Source organism: Mus pahari, chromosome 15 (genome assembly GCF_900095145.1).
Source record: "Mus pahari chromosome 15, PAHARI_EIJ_v1.1, whole genome shotgun sequence".
NCBI classification, from domain to species: domain Eukaryota; kingdom Metazoa; phylum Chordata; class Mammalia; order Rodentia; family Muridae; genus Mus; species Mus pahari.
In genome coordinates, this window is record NC_034604.1 from 55528381 (window position 1) to 55549998 (window position 21618).

At 48.5% G+C, this 21618-nt stretch overlaps 1 protein-coding gene across 2 annotated transcripts in view; it reads right to left on the reverse strand.

The window, feature by feature from the left end:
- Nucleotides 1-21618, reverse strand: part of Afap1l1 (actin filament associated protein 1 like 1) — a 58938-nt gene that overhangs the window by 2919 nt on the left and 34401 nt on the right. For both annotated transcript variants that reach the window (XM_021214522.2, XM_029546930.1), the window contains 11 exons: nucleotides 18943-19122; nucleotides 17005-17097; nucleotides 13733-13826; nucleotides 13348-13500; nucleotides 11676-11887; nucleotides 9415-9560; nucleotides 8952-9024; nucleotides 7751-7862; nucleotides 3840-4004; nucleotides 2676-2854; nucleotides 882-1010 (listed from right to left, as the gene is read on the reverse strand). In XM_021214522.2, the coding sequence (XP_021070181.1) occupies nucleotides 882-1010; nucleotides 2676-2854; nucleotides 3840-4004; nucleotides 7751-7862; nucleotides 8952-9024; nucleotides 9415-9560; nucleotides 11676-11887; nucleotides 13348-13500; nucleotides 13733-13826; nucleotides 17005-17097; nucleotides 18943-19122 (1536 nt within the window). The remainder of the gene's footprint in view (nucleotides 1-881; nucleotides 1011-2675; nucleotides 2855-3839; nucleotides 4005-7750; nucleotides 7863-8951; nucleotides 9025-9414; nucleotides 9561-11675; nucleotides 11888-13347; nucleotides 13501-13732; nucleotides 13827-17004; nucleotides 17098-18942; nucleotides 19123-21618) is intronic.

Here is a 21618-nt window from a genome sequence, read left to right on the forward strand (position 1 = left end):
GATGGCCTCAAACTCAGAGATCCACCTGCCTCTGCTTCCCAATTGCTGGAATTAAAGGTGTGCACCACCACGCCAAAGCTGTAAATTTTCATCTTAAAGTAGAGAAACCCCATTGGTCTCCACATCTCTTAGGTTGGGTATTTCTAGATTAAACTACCCACGATGTGTAGGTTACCTTCCACTGAGGCTTACTGGGCACACTGGCTGAGCTTGCTATCCTCCATAGTCAAGGCTGGTCTAGAAATCATGATCCCCCTGCCTCAGATTCAGGTGCTAGGATTGCAGGAAGTGACACTGTGCCCAACGTTGAACACTTGTTTTTTAGTTCCACACATCTTTCTTGTATCTTCTGAAATTCAGGAAACAATGAAACAGGCATATTTTAAAGATGTTTTGCCGCAAACTTATTTGGTGGCAAAATCTGATCTGGCCTGATGTAAGGAGTTTTCTACTCTAAGGTGTGTGTATTCTTACAACCTATTGTAGAGTTATTCATATCCTGAGAAATGTGTTGGAGTGTTTCCTAATACATCTAAAGCCCCAAATGTTCTTAACATCTGTCCCCAAGAATTACACAGGAGAGGTTGAGGACCAGTTCAAAAGGTCTCTCTGTCCAGAATGAATCTGTTGGCTCCTTGCTTAGCCTTGGGGCAGGCCCACTACTCCCATTCTTGTTTTCTTTCTTCCTCAAAGTGCTGTTAGGCTCAGATACCAGATAGAACTGTGTTAGTGAAGGGTGAGTATCCTCGCTTTCCTGTCTGGCTTTCCCAGAGGTTCCCTGCCTTTCTCCCTAGGTGGGGGCGGGGGTCTGGGTTTGGAGATCTGTCCTGTATAAAAAGATCCAGGTCTGTGACTTGCCCTTAGATGAGCTCTTGGTTTACCTTGGCCTTCTGTAGCACCCTCCCTTGGTTGGAGGTCACAATGGACGGACTCCTCTTTCTCAGTTCAGAAACACAGTTGACAGGGAGAGATTGCTCTGGGACATTGCTTTGGGGTTTATTTGTAGTGTCCTGTTAATGGCAGACAAGACAAAACCATTAAGTAGGCGAAATACAGTGGTGGTTATTTGCACCCAACCTACATTTAGAAGGATAAGCAAATTTAAATTAGAAAGCTCTAGGCAAACATGCCAGCACTGAACAGGGCAAGAAGGGGTTGGGGACAGATGCTGGGGACTCAAGTAAAGACAGATAACAAAATCACAGAGGCCTCTCTATGCATCAGGCAGGCATTAAGGCATTATTATATGAATGGGTTTTCCCATGAGCCTGTAAAATAGGTACTCTTAATTAATCACTCCAGTTTATAGGTAAAATCAGGAAGGTCAAGGTTCTGTGCAAGGGAATGTGGTTGCTTACTCTGAGAGCTGGGGTTTGAATCCCACAGCTGTATTGTTTCCTTTGGGGGTGCTACTAATGCCGAGACACAGAGCTTCATGTATTAAACACAGAGTTTCATGTATATGCACCTAACTTCTACCCAGCGTTTTGTCGTATTGTCTACACTGTCCTCACTGTTAAATCTTCCAGATAATTTCTTAATATTCAGCTCTGTAAGTGCCTGTGCTGTCTACTTTTATGTCAACTTAACACAAGCTTCTGAGAGGAGGAGCCTCAACTGAGAAAATGCCTCTCTAAGATCAGGCTGCAGGCAAGTCTAGAGAGCATTTTCTTAATTAGTGATTGATGGGAGAAGGCCTAGCCCATTGTGGGTGGTGCCACCGTGGGCTGGTGATTCTGGGTTCTATAAGAAAGCAGGCTGAGCAAGCTTTGGGGAGCAAGCCAGTAAGCAGCACCCCTCCATGGCCTCTCTATCAGCTCCTGTCTCCTGGAACTATTTGAGTTTTTGTCCTGGCCTCCTTCTATGATGAACAGTAAGCCACATAAACCCTTTTCTCCCCTAACTGCTTTCTGGTCATGGCGTTTTGTCACAGCAGTAGTACCCTAATGGAGGCAACCCTGGAAAACATTTAGAAAAGACTTATTGTTTTCTATCTTCAGAGGGCATCACAAGGATCAAAGGTAGCGGGAAGAGCAGCGCCGCTGAGAAGCAGCAGCAGGGATGAAGGGATGGGTTCTCCATGCTTCCCCAGCCCTCTGCGAATCAGGTTCTCCATCTGCAAAATGAGGCTAACACTGCCCCCAAAGAGAGGAAGATCATGGGGTGTGGTCTGTCCATAGAGAGTGGCTTGGAACTCAGCTCCCGGTGGCAGCTCATGTTTATCAGAGGGCATCTAATCATTCAGCAACTCCTCTCTTCCAGAGGTGAGGGCATGATAAACAGTCTAACTCCTGTGGATTGTTTCTGGTGCTGGTGATCTAACCTAACGCTTCATACAGGCCAGCACATGTACTTTATGCACCACATCCCCATCCCTCGATTCTTAATTAAACCAATTATTTGGGGCAGGACTCAGCATACAGATAAGGATGGATACACATCCAGTTCAGGGCTATGCAGACGAAGAATGGATACGACCACTGGCAATTTATAGCAATGCTTCCTAGTAGGGTAATCCTGCCTTCCCTGGGACATAACGGCATCTTCTGGTGACACTTCTGAGTGTCAGAACTGGGAGTCAGAACATACGTGTGCGTGTGCATGTGCGTGTGCGTGTGTGTGTGTGGTGTGAGGGGCCCAGAAGTGGCTCCCTACAGAGGAGGCGCCGGACTCACTTGGCTCTTGTTCTTGCTGCTCACGGACAGACCGAGGGCCGGACCCCCGGCCAGGGACTGCTGCAAGCGCTCCTTCACAGCTACCAGCTTGAGCTCCAGGTCGATCCTCTGCTCTTCCTTGGCACGGCATTGAGCTTCCAGAGTGGCCACGGCCTCTTCCAAGGCCTTCAACTTTGCTCCTGAGTCCAGAGACACGGACGAGAAAGTCTGCGGGGCTGCAGGCCCCACCCCCTCACCCCTTGCTGGAGTGTCCAGAAGGACTGGGTGAAGGCTTGTGCTGCAGCCTCTATGTCACCACAAAGAGGAAGAGAATGAAGTCACGTTTCCCTGTACTTCACTACACCTGATCTCAGTTTGCATATCTGTCTCTTGGCAGTGTGAGGCAGTGTGATTTGGGTTTCTATTACTGTGTACCAGAGTCACTGGATGGAGCTTTCCACAGACCAGGTTTTCCAGGAGGACCTTGTTGCTTATTTAGTTTAAGCAGACAATTTTTCATTAATACTTCTCTCACACTATAAGCTCTACACCAGAAGTCCTCATCTTAGGCCCGTTGTGATCTATGGGTAGGCTCTAAGGTTGGCCCACTGAATGTGTCTGTACTGTTTTGTTGATGTGTGTTTTGTTCTTAGGGAAGGGTCCATAGATTCTATGCTCCATAAGGGCCATGCATATTCTATAAGGCAGGACATCCTGTACCCCAGAGCACCTGGGAGAAACCCCAGTGTGGTGAACTGCAGCCAGGGAAAGAATTCAAAAAAGCAGTGGAAAATGGGGTTACAGACACCCAGAGCAGGCAAGGTCTATTGGGGTCTCTGGATCCCAGAGATCCTGGGAAATATTGCTGCTCATCAAATCTAGAGCTGGGTCACTGTCTAACATCAGCGTGAGGGAATGCAGGACCCAGAATAGTTGAGATGCTGAAGCAAGCATCTGCCTCAGCTCCACCATACTGGGATGGTTCCCACCCTCTATCTGAAGCAGTTACTAAACGGCCAGGCTTTCTTTAGACAGGGTGGATGATGGCAAGGGAGATTGGTAGGGGGAGCCCACCCCTCCTGGGTGGGAAACCAGGAAATTTGTGTCAAGAGGCCTCCCCTTACTGTGCCAGGGCAAGCACTCAGGCTAAATGGCCCTTGTGTGCCCCAACACCTTGGCAGGTACCTGGGTTGTTCCGAATGGCTTCCTTCAGCTCTTTCTTCTCCTGTCGCAAGGCCATCAGTTCTGTCCGAATCGTCTCCTTCTCTTTCTCCAGCCTCTCTTTTTCTACCAGGTACCTTCGGGCATCCTCCTCCGCCCGGTTCTTGCCGTACTTGTATTGATTGGCACCTACAGAGATACAGGAAAGCAGGAGGTCCTCAGGTCTGACCTCTGGTGAGGTACTTCTGTGGTGTTAGCTTGCCTCTTACCTCCACTTCATATATAAAACGTGGATAGTTAGGCCTATGCATTTAAGTGTACTCAGCATGAATCTCTTGGGGAAACTGGGAGCAACAGGGAGGTAGCACATACAGGGCCTCAGAGCTGCGCAGGCCAAGTTTGCATTCCCTCTTGACTGGGTGTGTGACGTCAGACAGAAATGATTGGGGTGCTCTCGTTCCTTCCCTCCAAATCTCAGTGTCCTTATGCACAAATAAAGATACTGATAACATTTAGCCTCCATGATACAGTAAGGTTGAAATGTGGTAATCAAGGAAAAGTACCTAAGATAGTACTAAGAAAAGTACCTAATATAGTACCCAGCACATGAGAAGTTCTTAGTACATGTTAGAAAATAATGATAGTAGTATCATATAATAAAGCAAATTTTGTGATGGGTAACCCATCTCACTTTGTAAAAAGTGTGATTTGGGTGAGTCAGTATCTATGATAAAGGGAGATGATAAAGGGAGATACTGACTTATAACTGAGATCAGACCTAGGCCAGTGCCAGCCGCTGCTCACTGCATTGCTGTGGAAGGGAAGGGAGGGGGAGAGAGAGAGGGAGAGAGAGACACACACACACACAGAGGGGGTAGAGGGAGAGAGACAGGGAGACACACACACACACACACACACAGAGAGAGAGAGAGAGAGAGAGAGAGAGAGAGAGAGAGAGAGAGAGAGAGAGAGCGCCTGAGCCCCAGGAGTGCACTGTAGGTCCAACACAATGCTGGCCGAATCAGTTGCACAGAAACACACTGCTCGATCCTCGTGTATGCTGCACAGTAGGCTACTTACTACGGAGTTTTTCATCTAAACTTCCTCTAGCTGATGAGGTCACAGAATCTTTATCCATGACGTCAATGGCCTCATCAGAGAGCAAGACAGCTGCGTATGCAACACTGTGTGGCCCTTACAGACACTAGACCTGCTGATCTGGACTCGGGCTTCCAAAGCCGGGACAAATGAGCTGTTGGTTTTCAAAAGGTCATCTAGGTAAGATGTCTTGTGATGCAGACTGAGGACCAGGGCAGCTTTCCTCCTGTGTGCCTCAGGATGTCCCTGGTGACACCAGGGGTTTCCTAGTGGTTTCTAGCCCTGCCTCCAATCCAGTGACTTCAGTGATGGCCTGCAGGCCCCTGGGATGGAGACAGAGACGCCACTGGGCCTCAGCCAGACCAGCCCCATTTCCACAGCTTTTACTATCTGGGCTTCTGCGAGAGATTTGATTTGAAAAATAGGTATAAGGTTTTTACATTTTTTTTTTGACATTTTGTGATTTGTGGAGAGCTTTTGGTGTCACATCTAGGAAATTGGCAAGAATATTTGACATTGGGCTAGGACAAGGACGCTCTAGAAAAATACAGCAGAGGAATGTGTTCCTTGTATCTTGATCATCTTGATTGGTCCCTAAGAACAGTTACCTCAGGACTTTTTTATGCCTTCTTTGTTCCTTGACTACTTTGTTTATGACTTAGAACTGGCTGTATTCTTTGCATGTACTTAGAATGATATAAAAGCAGACCGGAAAAACTTAAACCCGCCTAGTCATTTGCTGGGGTCATACTATAGTATTATCTAATTGCCTCTTTTTTTTTCTTTAATCCTCCCTCCCTCCCTTGAGAAGTGATTTTTTAAAAAAATATTTACAGCCGGGCGTGGTGGTGCACGCCTGTAATCCCAGCACTCGGGAGGCAGAGGCAGGTGGATTTCTGAGTTCGAGGCCAGCCTGGTCTACAGAGTGAGTTCCAGGACAGCCAGGACTACACAGAGAAACCCTGTCTTGAAAAACCAAAAAAAAAAAAAAAATTACTTACTTATATATTTCATGTATATAAATACACTGTAGCTATCTTCAGACACACCAGAAGAGGGCATCAGATCCCATTACAGATGGTTGTGAACCACCATGTGGTTGCTGGGAATTGAACTCAGGACTTCTAGAAGAACAATCAGTGCTCTTAACCACTGAGTCATCTCTCCAGCCCAGTCAGTGATTTCTTTACTGTCATATATTCACTTCAGTTTTCTGTTTTGCTTATCCACTAATTTTCATTTTTGTATTTTTTTTTTGTTGTTTCTTCAAGGCAGGGTCTCACTATGTAACTCTGCTGCCCCAGAATTAATTATGTAGACCGGTCTGCCTTGAACTCAGATCTGTCTGCCTCTGACTCCTGAGTGCTGGGATTCAAGGCCTGAGCCATTATGCCCAGTGATTTTTTTTTCCACGACAGTGTCTCACTTGCTGGCCTTTGTATTCATGCAGATAAGGCTAGCCTGGAACTTGCAATGATTCCCTTGTCTCTGCCTCCTGAGCACTGGGGACTGTGGCATGCCAATTACGCAAACAATTCTCTATTTAAAAATGGCTTTTTATAAAGCCCTTTATTCCCAGTGCCTATTTGAGAAGCGTCTCAACAACACTACCTCATTCTGAGCGAACCAGACAGGAGGAAGGACTTGTTCAAAGGTACACAACAAAGTCTCAGCCAAGTGAGGAAGGGAAGACAGCTTGACTGAGTGCCAGGAGCAATGACTTATACTAATGCAGTGGAGAGAGGGGACAGAAAAGTGTTTTGTTTCGTTTCTTAAGACTTGGAAAAGCAAAGACCAGAAGTCCAGGAGTAAGGGAAAGAAACACATTGTCCTGTAGGAAGGTGACTTGCTCTACGGCGGCAGCCTCAACTAGTCCTCTGAGAGGTCTGGAGAGCACAGGTGGGGACACTGAAGTGAGCCGTGCATCTTGTGGCATCCCTGCCCAGGGACAGACGAGGAGACGAGGGATTGGTTCTTTGCATACTACTCTGGTCCTCTGGAAAGACAGGCTTAGAGATGAGCATATTCTCTCTCTCTCTCTCTCTCTTCCCCCTCCCTCCATCTCCCCCCACCCACCCCCACACCACACGTACGTGTGTGTGTGTGTGTGTGTGTGTATGCATGTATATGCATATATAGATTTAAACACTCAACTGCTATACAGATAATAGCACACGACTTTAATCCCAGCACTCAGGTAGGCAGAGGCAGACGGATCTCTCTGAGTTCCAGGACAGCTAGGGCTGGCTATACAGGGATATCCTATCTTAGAAATATAAAAACAAACACTCCCCCCCCAATTTACATGAGGTTTAATTTCCGGCCTTTTGAATGATCAGTAAATGCTGCAGGGTGTCTCCTGGGGAGGCCACGCAGGGTCTACCTCTGCAGTTAGGCCCTAAGCGCTCTATCCCTGCAAACCTCCCCCACTCACTTGCCCCCACCACCCTGCTTGTGATACCTTCTGCTTGTGTTGCTGTGCTGGGGACTGGGAACTTAGGTCTTACCACAACTGGCAAGCGCTCCCACACTGCCCAGCCTCACTACTTTCCTTTTAGGGCAGAGCACACTGGCACACTTAATGCACGACTCGCTCATACTCATTTTGATCCTTTACTCCTGGGGAAATCAGGTCTTGAGACCTGTTGGTATTAGGAACCGGCTCCTAGGGTCGCTCTGAACTCAGCCAGTGACTCCACTCACAAGCGACAGGGATCCTTGCTCGTTGCCATGGCAACCACCACACATTCCCAGACTCCTATGACAACAAGACCCCCCCCCCCCCCCGCGAAGTTCTGCTCTGCCTCCCTTCATCAGAAAAAGGCCATGGAACTCACTGGAGGCGTGGCGCTTGACTTTGACCTGCGGGTCCGCACGGTGGGACTTCTCACTGCAGGAGGAGGCGTGGCGCTTCACCTGAGCCCCAGTGGGGCGCTGGGGCTCCTCATCCTGCGCCAGGAGCACAGAGGAAGAAAGTTAAGTGCAGGTAGGGAGTTTCTGGCCAGCACCTCTGAGATCCCTAACCCTAACCCTAGCCCTAGCCCTAGCCCTAGCCCTTGGCCGTGGACATGCAGATTCGTGCAGCACTTTAGTTTACAGACGTCACTAGAGTATCATTCAAACCTCACACCTTTCTGTGGGAGGTAAAAGGCAATCTTAAGCTTGAGACTTAATGGAGAAGACAAATTAGAGGACTCAGAAAACTGTGGGTGACCATTATTATAGGCATTTTGTTTCCATATCATTCGAAAGCATGCGTCTATTTTCTGAATTGCTAATGCACAGTCTTCCCTCAGGAGAGGAGGAAGAGGAGGTGGAGGGAAGCAAGCCATGCCGTGGATGAGAGGAGCCGATGACAGGTGATACAACTTATTGAACTGGCTGCATATTTGTGTTTTAAGAGTACTTCTCACGCTCCAAGGCCAGCCAACACGCTGGGAGCCCGGTGTGATACATTACTGTCACCTAATATCAGATTCTGGACAGCACTGCTATCTATCTCTCTGTACAGAACGTTCCGCTGTCTGGGCGCTGTGCTAATTGCCTTCTTTTTCAACAAAGATCATTTCATTTTGTTCTCAAAATACTTCTGGGAAGGATGGAGCCAGAAATTGGAAAGCAGGGTCTGAGAAGAAAGGTTGAAGTCTCCCCCGCTCCAGCCTTTGTACTGAAGCTATGCAGCAGCTAGCTTCTCTGCGACTGAGCAAACGTTCAAGTTGCATCCAAGAAAGACCTTAGGAACAAAAGGGCAGGCTGGGAATGTTCCTAGAAAAGGGGAGAATGCAGAGTATCATCTAGACCAGGGTCCTGGCTCACGGCCTGCCATGTTCTCCCTCTGGATGCCGCCCACCCACTCGTGTCTGGTTACACTGCGCCTGTCTTCTAGTTCCTCCCCAGGAGAAGGCACAGGGCATGCTGTTGAGAGCAGACAGGCTTAGCGAAGGCAGTTTCTCTGAAGCAAAGGATCAAGTGGGCCGTGAAGGGGAAAGAGGAAACGGAAAGACGGCCTTTGCTGCGTTTCTAAGCCGTGGACCGTACCTGCACCTTTTCGTAAGGAACCTCATCATAGATGCGGGGCTCAGGCCACTGATCCTGGCAGGACTGTGCATACCTAGAACACGAAAAGTCCAATGATCTTGGTGACAGTTTGTGGCTTACGCTGCCTTCCTGACTTCTCTCTTTTGATGCTGGCAGCCGTTTTGAATGTAGTCCGAAAGGCCATGCGCTTGTGAAGACTGCATAGGCATGTGTGAGTACCCGCAAGTCTGACCACAGGTGGCTCATTCCCAGCATCCTTTGTAAGTCAGAAGTCTGGCTCCAGGATAACAAGCAGCATGCTATACTTCCCACCATGGGTGACCGTAGCATCCTTCCCAGGGAAGCCAACTTCCTGAGCTTGCCCCTCCCCTTCCGCCCCTGTCCTCAAGGCTACATGCAGAGCCTTGGAAACAGAGGTAAGGCAGAGCACCCTGGCAGGAGCAGGCCACAGAGCCACCCTTACAGGAAGGAGTTGCGCCCAGCACTAACGATGCTGGTTAAGGTCTCTACGTCGACGTAGTCATAGTGCAGCGCCTCTGGGGTGACTTTGGAGCCCATCTCCACCAGCAGCAGTCCGAGCCAGCGGCCCATGTCCTCTGAGCAGCTTGCCTGGGGAGAGGAGGCACAGCGGGGGTTCACATTCCCACCGTGAAGCCTTCTCATGGTGCTTGTCCGAGAAACCCGCAAATGTTTTTAAGTGCTCAGTACTTAAGGATGGAGGAAGAATTAGACTACACACACGTGCAAAGTCTTTTTTTTTCAAGTATCTGTTCAAAAGCTGCTTCCTCTAAGGAATCTCTGCTTACTTATGTAAGACGGCACACCTCTACCCTCGACCCTCTGGGTTTTTAGATCCAATCAATCGTTTTTGATATAAAAACAACATTTATGTGTTCTCGAAACTTCTCCCTTCTCTCTTCTTCCATGTTGGGGATCAAACCCAGGGCCTTGGGTATATAAGGCCTGGCTCTACTATTGAGACACATCCCCAGCCAGAAAGCATATTGTTTTACAATTATTTTTATGTTATTATTTTTATGGCTGGTTGTTTTGCTTGCATGTATGTATACGTGCTACATTTATGTCCGGTGTCTGCAGAAGTCAGAAGAGGGCAGCGGATCCCCTGTGACTAGAGTTACAGATGGTTATAAGCCACACTGTGTGTGCTGGGAACCAGGACAGGGCTCTCTGCCAGAAAGGCAAGCGCTTTTAACTGCTGAGCAATTTCTTCAGCCTCCATATTTACAATGAATTCTCTAAATAAGCAATGGCTCATATAACTCATTTTTTTTTCTTAGACTGAATTACACAGCATTATAGTGCCATTTATAGAGAATTAATGGCCAGTTAAACATATACTTAATTCTGATTTAAAAGGCATTATCATAAAATGAACTTAGCTAGTGTGGAGGTTTGAATAGGTGTGGCCCCCATAGACTCATGTGTTTGAATGCTTGGCCATAGGGAGTGGCATTATTAGGAGGTGTGGCCTTATTAGAGTAGGTGTGGCCTTGTTGGAGGAAGTATGTCACTGAGGTCTTATATGCTCAAGTGACACGCAGTGTGGCACACAGTCCCCTTCTGGTGCCTGTGGGTCAAGTTATAGATCTCTTAGCTCCTTCTCCAGTACCAGGTTTGCCTGCACGCTGCCATGATCCCACCATGATGGTAATGGAATAGACCTCTGAACCTGTGAGCCAGCCCCAGGGAAATGTTCTCCTTTGTAAGAGTTGTGGATACAGTCAGTGTCTTTCCACAGCAACAAAACTCTAACTAAGACAGCTAATGGCAAACTTGATTAAAGAAGTAAACAAGGTACCCTTTTAAAGGGGTGAGGGCTAGAAAACTCTGTGTAAGTCAAGGTAAACTCAAAAGTATGGTTCAGAGATAACAGAAACACAGAGGCAGATGGAGAGGCTACCGGTGCTCCGGGAGCCTTGAAAAGCACGCGGCTGCCCCGGCCTCTGCCAATAATACAGGGACATTTGAACTTTCCTCCTCTGTCAACATTTTGAATTCTAAATATCCACAGGGGTGTCATTTGGAGGGTCATCTGTGTCCGCTGAGCAATCTGAGAGCACCAGCAGTGCCGGGCGGGTAGGACAGCCAGCGAGCAAGCGCCACCCACCCGTTGTTCAAGATGTGCTTGCCAAGCTTACGGCTCGTGCGCTGTACATTGTGTAGGAAAGATAAATACTGTACACAAGCATGGCCGCAGCCCCGCCCCCGCCAGCACAAAGCTAGAAGGATTTTCACTCAGTGTGGGCAAACTCTCCATAGAGCCTGGAGTTGCTCAGTGAGAGGGACAGGCACCCCGAAGGGCAGAGCTCTTTTCTGAGGTCGATGACTCCTGGTGAGAAGGTTTAAGCAAGAATTCCAGAGTCAGATCCCAATTTGACCACGGGAGGTGCCCGCTAGACCTGGAACTTTAAGGTCAGGGCAAATAAGCAAACCCGGGCTCTAGAGTTAGGGCTGCCAGTATGAGGATATAAAAACAGAGAGTTATGTTGGGTTTGAACTTCAGACAAACAATATGGGACCTTTCAGTCTAGGCACATCTCCAAACTTTCATAGGAATAACACGATTCTTTGTTTATCTGGAATTCCAGCTTACCTGGTGTCCCCGTGTTATCTGACAAGCCAGTTGGGTTCTTCCCCCAAAGATCCTATAGCAGAATAGCAAAAAGACCACCACCCCGGGCTACCCAGACCCTCTCCTCTCACCTCCAGGATGGCCACCTCCTGTCGATTGCGCAGGATCCTGAAGGCAAAGGGGTGCCTGGGTCCAAAGCCTGGGGCTACCTCACAGCCCCTGAGGGCTATGGCATTCACGTGGGTGTGCAGGTCTGTGCGGTCTTTGTGGAAATAGAGAGTGTTGCACCTGAGGCGACACCACCGTTCCTTCCAGCCTTGGTTTACCAGCACATTCAGGTAGCCTGGGACAGGAGACAGTGTGATGACCTCTTTATAGCTCCTTGGGCAAACCCTGTGGTCTAGCTGGCAGGAAGGGCCTGGCACTTTAGGTAGCCTCCTCTTTGCGTCTCAACAGCCTAGCTATGAGAGCATGTTGTTGACGTCATTCATGCGTCCATTCACAGCCTCAGGACCACACCAAGTGTGATGATGCCATTCATGCATCTGTTCACAGCCTCAGGACCACACCAAGTGTGATGGAGATGCTGACACTACTAGATAAGCCATACAAAAGCTATGACTATCCCCCTTCATGCCCCCAAATTAAAATGTTAATGATGGACGATGCTGCCACCTAGTGGCAGAATGTAGAAATGTCACCATCTAGCCACAGTAAGGATTATTAAACCTGAGCAGACCACAGATGGAGTTAGAATCTTCTTTGAGCATTTATTTTTTTCTTTACCAGAGGATGCTATGATTCAACAATCATGAAACATTTCTTTATAACAATAGCTTTTAAACTAATAGAGTACTTCTGCATATCCAAAATAGATGATCTTATTTTTCACCGTGCTGGGATGGAACCTGGGATCTCACATGACTTAGGCAAGTGCTCTGCCAAGGGACACACCCTCATATGCTTTAAAACAGGTGACTATCTTACTGGGTTACAGAGCATGAACCGCAGAACTTGTATGAACCGAATAACCCTTTCTCTACCAGACACTTTTTATTAATGTGCAATTATCTTTTAAAGTACTTAATATTTTAAATCCCAATTTCCTCACCAGACTAGGCTGTAATCTACGTACAGTTACACATATATGTACATGTCTATAAACCAGAAACCTCTGTCAATCAAGGTGCCTGACCCTCTAAGCAGGCAACTCCAGTGTCTACAAAGAGTTTCCTCACACTGAGTTAAAATCCTTCCAGTTCCATAAAGCAGCAGACATACTTTTTATGTAACTTTTATTTTTCTCTAGCTTATAAAAGATATAAGCTACATATACATCACAATCTATATACCTCTGTTGTTACTGTTTGTTTTTGAGCTAGGGTCCCATGTATGCCTCAAAGCCACTATGTAGACACAGATGACCTATGACCTTGAACTCCTGACCCTCCTGCTTCCAAGGTTCTGGAATTAAAGATCTGTAATACTGCGTTCAGAAAACCTTGCACATTAAATGCTGTGAATTCACTCCTATCTCATATTAGCTGGGGAAACTGAGGCCTAGAGGTGGGCAGTGGTTTGACTTGGTTCACCGGGATCACAGATATGATAGTTGTTTTTCCTTTCCTAAAGATCCTTTCACCCACGGGAGTGAAGGGATGCATACCCTCGATGTTGGTAGAGTGGAGTCTAGTCATCCAGAGGAAAGGGCAGGGACTAAGGCATGGAGAGTTGCCTGGAACTAGCCCCAGGAGCCCAGGTTCTAGAGTCTGAACTGCCCTTCTTCTCAGAGTCAGGACTTACCACAGCATGGAACCTCGTCCTCACTGGAAAATGTCTGCAGGTCCTCAGACAGCGCCTTCTTCTTGGAGAAACTGATGATGCGTGTGATCTTGCGGCCGGCAGCCCTGCTCATGGAGCCCTTGAGCTCAGCCAGGCTGTTCTTCTTCCCTTTGCCTGACACCACAGAAGTGGGGACACAGGGATGGGGAAGGAGGCCACGGTCCCACTTCTACCCACCTCTGGTCTTCGAGAAGCCCTTGCAACCTGCCTGTAATTACTAGATAGGAAAGACCCAGAGGGTCTCTGGTCCCCAGGATCTGCTCTGCCACCGTGGACCTGTAGCAGAGCCCCTCCCACCTCTGACATTCTCCAGCATGGACTAGTGGAAGCTCGTGGAAGCTCCTACCATGTTCACAGGCTTCTCGGCGGCTGAGAGTGGAACCGCTGTCATTCATGCCCAGACTGTCAGAGTCGGAGTTCTGTTTCTCTTGGGACAACCTCTGGGGAAGGACACAGACAGCCTCACATCAGGGGGACTCTCAGAAGGACTCCCTTATCCTCCCAGTCTTCCTCCAATTCCCCAAGCAACATCTATTCTGTATCTGACAACACACCAATATGATCAGGAGGGTGGCAATGACTTAGATACTGCCATGTCTCCAGGTTACACTCCCCCCAGGTTACACTCCACTGGGGGAGTGTAACCTGAACCATAATGCATTGACAGCAATGTCCTGGGATATGCACTGTATCTGGCACGTGACAGAGCTGGGCAAGCATTTAAGTGGGATGTGACTGTAATCCAGTAGCACTGAAGGGATGGATGAGGCAGGGGGTTGGGGGGTAACCGTGGATGCTGAAGAGCCACTGGGAAGGCTGGTCAGGATTAAGTTTCAGAAGGGGATGGACCAAGGTGACAGCAGAGAGGAAAAAGGATGAGCTAGAAGATGTTTGTAAAGGAGCCATGATAAGACCCCAATGATCAGTAGGGGTCCATTACAATTCTACCTTGAGTGAAGAGAATGAAAGAACACGAGCACACACATACACACACACACACACCCATACATACATGCATGCGCACACATATGCACACACGCATATATGCGTGCGCACATTTATGCGCACACATACTTCATTGCCAGTCTATTATTTTTAATTCATTATATCACCTGTGAAGCAATCATACCTTCACTGATTCATTAATACATCTGTATGCTACAACGGAGGTGGAACAGAAATGACAGAAGGAATCCCAACGCTACCATTGCTAATTCGCTGTGGGAAAAATCCATCTTCCCAAGGCTCTGTTTTCTTGTGACAATTACACTCACTTGAGAAAGCTGCAGTGAAGCACCAGAGGGCTGGTGCGTGTGAACCTATGAGGCCAACGAGTCAGTTCTAACACCCACGTAATTCACTCTTATCTCACTCCAAGAAGCCAGACTTGGCCAGGCCAGTGTTAAAAGGAGCCCCACTCCTTCAGGAAGGTACAACAGCCTTTAGCCTTCAGCCTGTCTTGAGGAGGATCCATTAGAACAGGCCCAGGGATGATCTGGGACAAACTCAGCACTAGAGAGAGCCGTGAGTGGTGAGGACCAGAGAGGTGTTTCCCTCTGTCTCTAAAGGGCTGGGTGCGGGGCGGGGGAGGCACCTATCAGGAAGTGGCTGAGCTGGCTAGACATGAAGAGTCTTGTCTGTAGGGTTTGGAATAGAAGTTATGGCCCCACTGGTTCTACAGCAGCTCTCCCATCAAGACAGGGAGCAGATACAGTGGAAGGCCCGGGGGGGGGCACTCTGTGACTCAGAGATGGTATTTCAGGCTCATGATCTCATGGAAGGAGACCCCCACCAACACAACATCCTTGCTCTTCTTCCACCCAAAAGACCACCATAAGCAGGTCAGCCACCTTCGCCCTGTACACTCAACCACGACAGAGAATTCCACCACATAGCTCGCCCATGGTTGCTCTATAGAGTCTTTACCTGTACCAGAAGGCACACCATGGTGTGTATCTGTACAGTCATGCCTCTCTTCCAGTGTCTGTCTGTCTTTCTTTCTTTCTTTCTTTCTTTCTTTCTTTCTTTCTTTCTTTCTTTCTTTCTCTCTCTCTCTCTCTCTCTCTCTCTCTCTCTCTCTCTCTCTCTCTCTCTCTCTCTCTCTCTCTCTCTCTCTTTGATTTATTTATTTATTATATGTAAGTACACTGTAGCTGTCCAGACACACCAGAAGAGGGCATCAGATCTCCTTACAGATGGTTGTGAGCCACCATGTGGTTGATGGGATTTGAACTCAGGACCTCTGGAAGAGCAGTCAGTACTCTTACCCGCTGAGCCATCCCTCCAGCCTGTTTTCTGTTTTCTAACGGCCTTACTGCTGGCAAGGGCCAAGTGTGGGCAGGGCTAGACTTCCCCTTCCCTAGGTACCTGAGACCAAAACCCCAAAGCTGTGTCTCTGACCTCGCGCGTTTGCTGCTGCTGTTCCCTCTCTTCACCTACCTTGGCTCAATTAGATTGTGTCTACTCTTTAAGGCTCAGCAGAGGCATCCATGCTCCCCCATACTCCAGCCCTCCCAAGCTCCCCGTCCCACCTCCCATCCCTATCCAGGGCTAGGTGTACCAGTCTCCATCTCTACACTGAGCCATACAGTCCACCTTCATTCAGACCTACATTTCCTCTGCTCTGCAACCTGTTCCTACCACCGCCTAGAGCACCTTTTCAATTTAATTTAATTTTGCCCCCCCCCCCCTTTTTAAATCCTTGTCGGAAGCATCACTCCCGTAGGAATAGTTCTGAACCTCTGAGACAGGAACCTGGCACTGTCTCACTTAGCTCGTGCCCAGAGTGACAGTTATAAGGCACTTGTGATTATTTCGGTTCATGTCTGCCTGACTTGGGCTGTAGCTGTAGTGGGGTCAAGGGTCACACTGCTTCCAGCATGGGGCCTGGTACGGGTGGAACCTCTATAGAAGTTGCCCAGTGGTTGTTCAAGGTGCTCTGTTGCCATCAACAGAGTCCTGAAGAGCCAACCTGTGTGGGCTCAAACCCTGGCCTTGTTCCTCATTTACTACCGGATTACTAGGTGTTACAGCTTTCTCTTTCGAACATCTGTCTCCACCACGAGCATTCCAGAAGCGGGGCTTCTGAGAAAGGACTGGATCCTAAGGGCTCTTCCATCAGTGGATTTACTCATGGCTAAACTATCTGAAACTGAGGGGAGGTGGCCAAACTCGTTAGGCCAGGTGTCTCTGGAGGGCATGTCCCGAGAGAAGAAGATACACCGGGTCCCTTCTTGCCTCCCCGTCTGCTTCCGGTCTTTTACGAGGAGAGCGGCACTGCCTGCCTACACATTTCCCACCTAGTCCTAGTGTTGCAATGGAGCACCCTGATGATGCTCAGGCTGGCCCAAGGCCTGCAGCGCAGCCTGTGGACTGACTGGGGGCTGACCTACAACAAAACTCTCCTCCTTTCGTTGTTTATGGTAGGGATGTTGTCACAGAGGCTAAGGTTTGACTAGCAAGCACCTGCTGCTCTGCTAAGCTTGTATGATGTCACAGGTGTGTGTGTGTGTGTGTGTGTGTGTGTGTGTGTGAGTGTGCTCACTGCCAGCCTGTGAGTCTGTGGCCTGTGCTTAGTACCCACTACCTTACCCAGAGGGGATGAGGAGACAGACATACCTTGTCCTGATCCGCCTTGCACAGGATGACTGGGGATCTGGGCACCTCCAAGCCCTCGGCTCCCCCGATGGGCCGGCTGACCTCTCGGATGACCTGTGAAGAAGACAGCGCTGGGATCAGGTGCACAGCTCTGGGAACAGAAGGCTGGCTGCTGGTGCTGGTGGGATCAAGACTGTTGTGATGAGGATTAGGGCCACCAGGGGGCAGAGTAGGGCTGAACTAGGCGTCAGCAGAGCTGTCTGACTCTTAAGGACACTGCTCTCTGCTGCCTGAGGAGGGGGAGACCCTGGAGAATCTCACAGTGGTTCTGGGCCCGCATCTGTGAGAGCCAGGGCTTTTATCATAGTCTCCGGGTGGCTGGGATCGGCACCTTGCTTTCAGTGACATGGAAACTGAGTCTCTTGCTCGAGATCATAGGAAAAAGCACACAGGTGATACAATCAGAAGAGTCAGAATCTAAACTGGGCGTGGTGGTGGTGCGCACCTTTGATTCCAGCGCTCAAGAGGCAGAGGCAGGTGGATCTCTTAAATTCAAGGCTGGCCTGGTTTACTGAGTGAGTTCCAGGACAGCCAGGCTACACAAAGAAACCCTGTCTCAAACAAAACAAAACAAAACAAAACCAAAGGGCAGCATCTGATGCTCAAACAGCAGCATTTATCCCCACACTAGTCTGTGATGCCCCAGTTATAGGGGAGATGATGTGACTCAGGGAGGTAAAGGCTCTGATAGGAGGCCACAGAGCCAGACCCAAAGTAGGCTATGTGACTGCCAGATGGTAAGCCTTGGGCTAGACTACGTACGGAGGGCCAGAATAGCCAAGTAGATCCCTCTGAACCATGGGCCTCAGACTCCAGCTTCCGACTCAGAAGCTTGAGAGGCTCCCAGAAGGCAAGCTCTCTCCCTTCCTTCCCCTTGAGACACAGAGGTAGGGATGAGAATACCAAACATTCCAGGGAGAGCTAGCTGGTTATCACCGGAAGGAAGGGAGAAGAGAAAAGGGGCTAAAAGGAGGGGCAGGGCTTCACTGTTTCAACAGGAAGATAGGAGGGGAGACCAGGATGTCCAGCAGAGTAAGTAGAAGCATGGAGGGTCGCCTGGAAAGGACAGGGCGGGGCTTGGGGCGGGGCCAGGGAGGGGCTAGGGGAGGGACCGGAGCCGGGGCGGGGTAGTACTGCAATCACCACCACCACTTACTGCCTGATAGGAACCAGGCCTACAGCTATGTGAATCCTTAAACGAACTGTTAAAGAGGCGACCGAAGTGGAGGGAAGTAATGCCATTTGCGGACGGTCTCACGGCCAGCAAATGTTTAAGAATCTGAACTCAGATCCATGCATCACCAAAGTCCCTTGCTATCACCATGTCCCCATGCCTACTATGGAGCAGACCTGCTTAGTTTCAGACCTAGCCTCAGTCATGTGATGCTGTCTGTGGTCCTTGGCAGTCAAATCAAGTCCCCTGTGCCTCAGTTTACTCACACTGGAATGTAAGTAACAACATGAGCCTTTGCCACATTCCATGGTACAAAGTGGGTCTGTGACACTATAAAGGCGCTGGACTCCAGTGGACATTACAGCAATGGACATTTCCATCTAAAAACAAGAAAGGGATCCCTCTTTCCCCCTAACCCCCCCTTTTTTTTTTAAAATTAAAAGGGCTCACTGGTCTAATGATAAAATCAGTTCTCAAAGGCACGAAGCTCACTGTTGGATGTGTAGGTTGAACAAACAGTAGGTTGCTTGATAGGGAAGTTAAACAACTAGAAGATTTACAGATCTCCTAGATGGGGTCTGTCTGTTGTGAATATCCAAGGCCCATTTGATATGAGCCATGCACACCGTACCTGGATCCATTTCCCCCCAAGGTTAGGATCCCAGGCCCAGGGGAAGGCAGGGAGGTCAGGACGCCAACTTCCTGAGTTTCCTGTGGGTGCCTACCTTCAGCCACTCCTCAGCCTGTTCCCTGCTCTGCAGAGCCAGCACCAACACCTCTGTGGCCCCCTGGGAGAAGCGCAGCTCATGCCGCTTGTGTCTGCTGTCCTTGGGCACATAGACAACGGTGCAGACATCTAGCGCCAGCCTCAGGTGTGGCTGTCGGTCCTTGGAGCTTTTGTAACACTGCACAGGGAGAGATGGGGTCACAACCTTCTGTAGAAAACCCTCACATACAGAGAAGAGGCCCCACCCAGTCTGATTGTGAGCAATACTTCACAGCGAGAAGCCTAAGTGTGGGGGAGGTCTATCTGGGAATCTTCCAGCACTGCTGTCCATGAGGAAAAGGCAGACTACAGCACAATACTAGGAAGACCATGCGGGTTGAAGAACAGAGAACAAACAGGCTGGCTTGGGGGAATGCCAGCTGAGAGAGCCGCAGGCAGAACATTAGGAGTGAATCCCGGGAGGCCTGCAGTATTGACCTTGAAAAGGCAGCCTTTCCTATAATAAGGCCAGCCTTAATCTCGACCACAATGCTACAAAAAGGAATCTATAATGGGATAAAAATGGGATCTAAAAAGGATAATGGTTGCCGGGGGAGGGAGAGACATTTCCTTCAGTAGTGGATACACTGGTAAGGTGCCTACAGTTCTGTAAGCAGTCCTAAGTAAGTAAGTAAGCACATTGGTACACACACACACACACACACACACACACACACACACACACAGCAGTGGGAGTGGCTAGTTGGAAGTGGGAGGAGATTAGCTCAAGTGGAATGAGAAGGTGACCGAGGTGAATATGGGCAGAATCTATACATGCATGGATACATCTTTCACACTGAAACCTGTGATTATGATACTAAAAGCTTAAAAAACGGTTAACACGGACCAGTGGGTCAGGGTATCAGTTACCAAGCCTGGTAACTGGAGTTTGATCCCCAAAACCCACATGGTGGAAGCTGAGAACCAACTCCAGCAATCTGACCAATACGTATTTTCCTCAGTGCATGTCCTCCCCATCCCCAATCCCCCCCAATAAATAAATGAATGAAAACAATTTAAAGGAGAAAAAGCATAGTCTGATTTCTTTTATAACAGAGTTGAAAATCCTAAGCGAAACACTAGCAAAGAAAATCTAGCCACTTATAAAACACAGGGGCCGTTACTGGTTTATTCTAGGAACACAGGGGTGGCTTAACATTGAAGTAGCCGCATAATTCATCATAGTGAGAGAGGAGAGAGACATCACACAACAAAATAGAGGCAGAAACAGGTGATAAAATTCGGGACCATATATGCTATAAAAAGCAAGGAAACAGAGTAGAGAAGAGGGGACTGCCCTGCGTGTGAGATAAAAAGGACATTTACAAACACTTTAGCAAGAGTCCCTTGGGGACTGGATAGATGGCTCAGTGGTTAGGAGCACTGACTGCTCTTCCAGAGGTCCTGAGTTCAATTCCCAGCAACCACATGGTAGCTCACAATTATCTGTAATGGGATCTGACGCCCTCTTCTGGTGTGTCTGAAGACAGTGACAGTGTTCTCACCTAAGAGTCCCCTGACTGAAGAAGTATTAAAGCCTTCCCTTTGGAGCTGGGCTGAGACCGACTGCCTTCTCCCTTCTCTATCTCTGGGCTGGATGGCCTGGCAGAGCAGGCAGTCATGCAAAGCAGAGAAAGGGAGGTGTAAGAACTGGAAACACGCCCATCATGACCCTTAGACTGGCCCTGACCTGTGGTCAGTCTTTACTGCCCAGGGTTTGGAAAGGTTTCAAAGCCGTGTGTGTTGATCCTGGCTTGCAAACAGATTAAAACTTTTTTTTTTTTAAAGAGAAATAGCTATTCTCTTTCTCCATAATTATGTTCAGTTTCCTACTCTGGAATTCCCAGTACTCAGGGTTTCTCTGTGTAGCCCTGGCTGGCCTGGAGCTCACAGAGATCTGCCTGTCTCTGCCTCCCGAGTGCTGGGACTAATGGCAGTGCATTTTCTTTAGGGGTGACAGTAATTAGAAATGGTGCTTTAGAAGAAAAGCTCCTTTTAAAGAGAGAGAGAGTTACGGGCTTGTACATGTGGTACAGGATCGTGTCAAAAACAGATGTGTGAAAGCAAGTGTGGAATCGGGGAGTGTGTCTTATTTTAGTTTTATGTTTGTAGGTATTTAGTCTGCTTGTATTTCTGTGCACCACATTTGTGCAGTGCCCCAGGAGGCCAGAAGAGGGCATCAGATCCCTCTGGAACTGGCGATACTGCTGTGAGCCACCATGTGGGTGCTGGGGATCTATCCAGGTCCTCAGCAAGAGCAGCCCACGGTCTTAACGAATGAGCCATCTTGATTATTGGTTAGTCAACGAGATTCATTCATTCGTTTTCTTTGTCTCTTTCCGGGGTCTTGCTGTGTAGCCCTAGCTAGCCTTCAACTCATGAAAATCCTCCTGCCTCCACCTCCCAAGTTCTGGGGTTATAAGCAGAGATCTTTCTTTTTAATCTTTTTTTTTTTTTTTTTTTTTGAGATTTGTTTGTTTGTTTGTTTATTTTTGTGGTACTGGGTGTTGAATTCCAGGTCTCGTGGCAAGTACTTGGATACTGAGCTACACCTTAACCTTTGCCTAGTTTATAACTATACTAACTTGCACAATAAAGAACAATGAATGTTTTAAGAAATTAAAAAAAAAAAAAA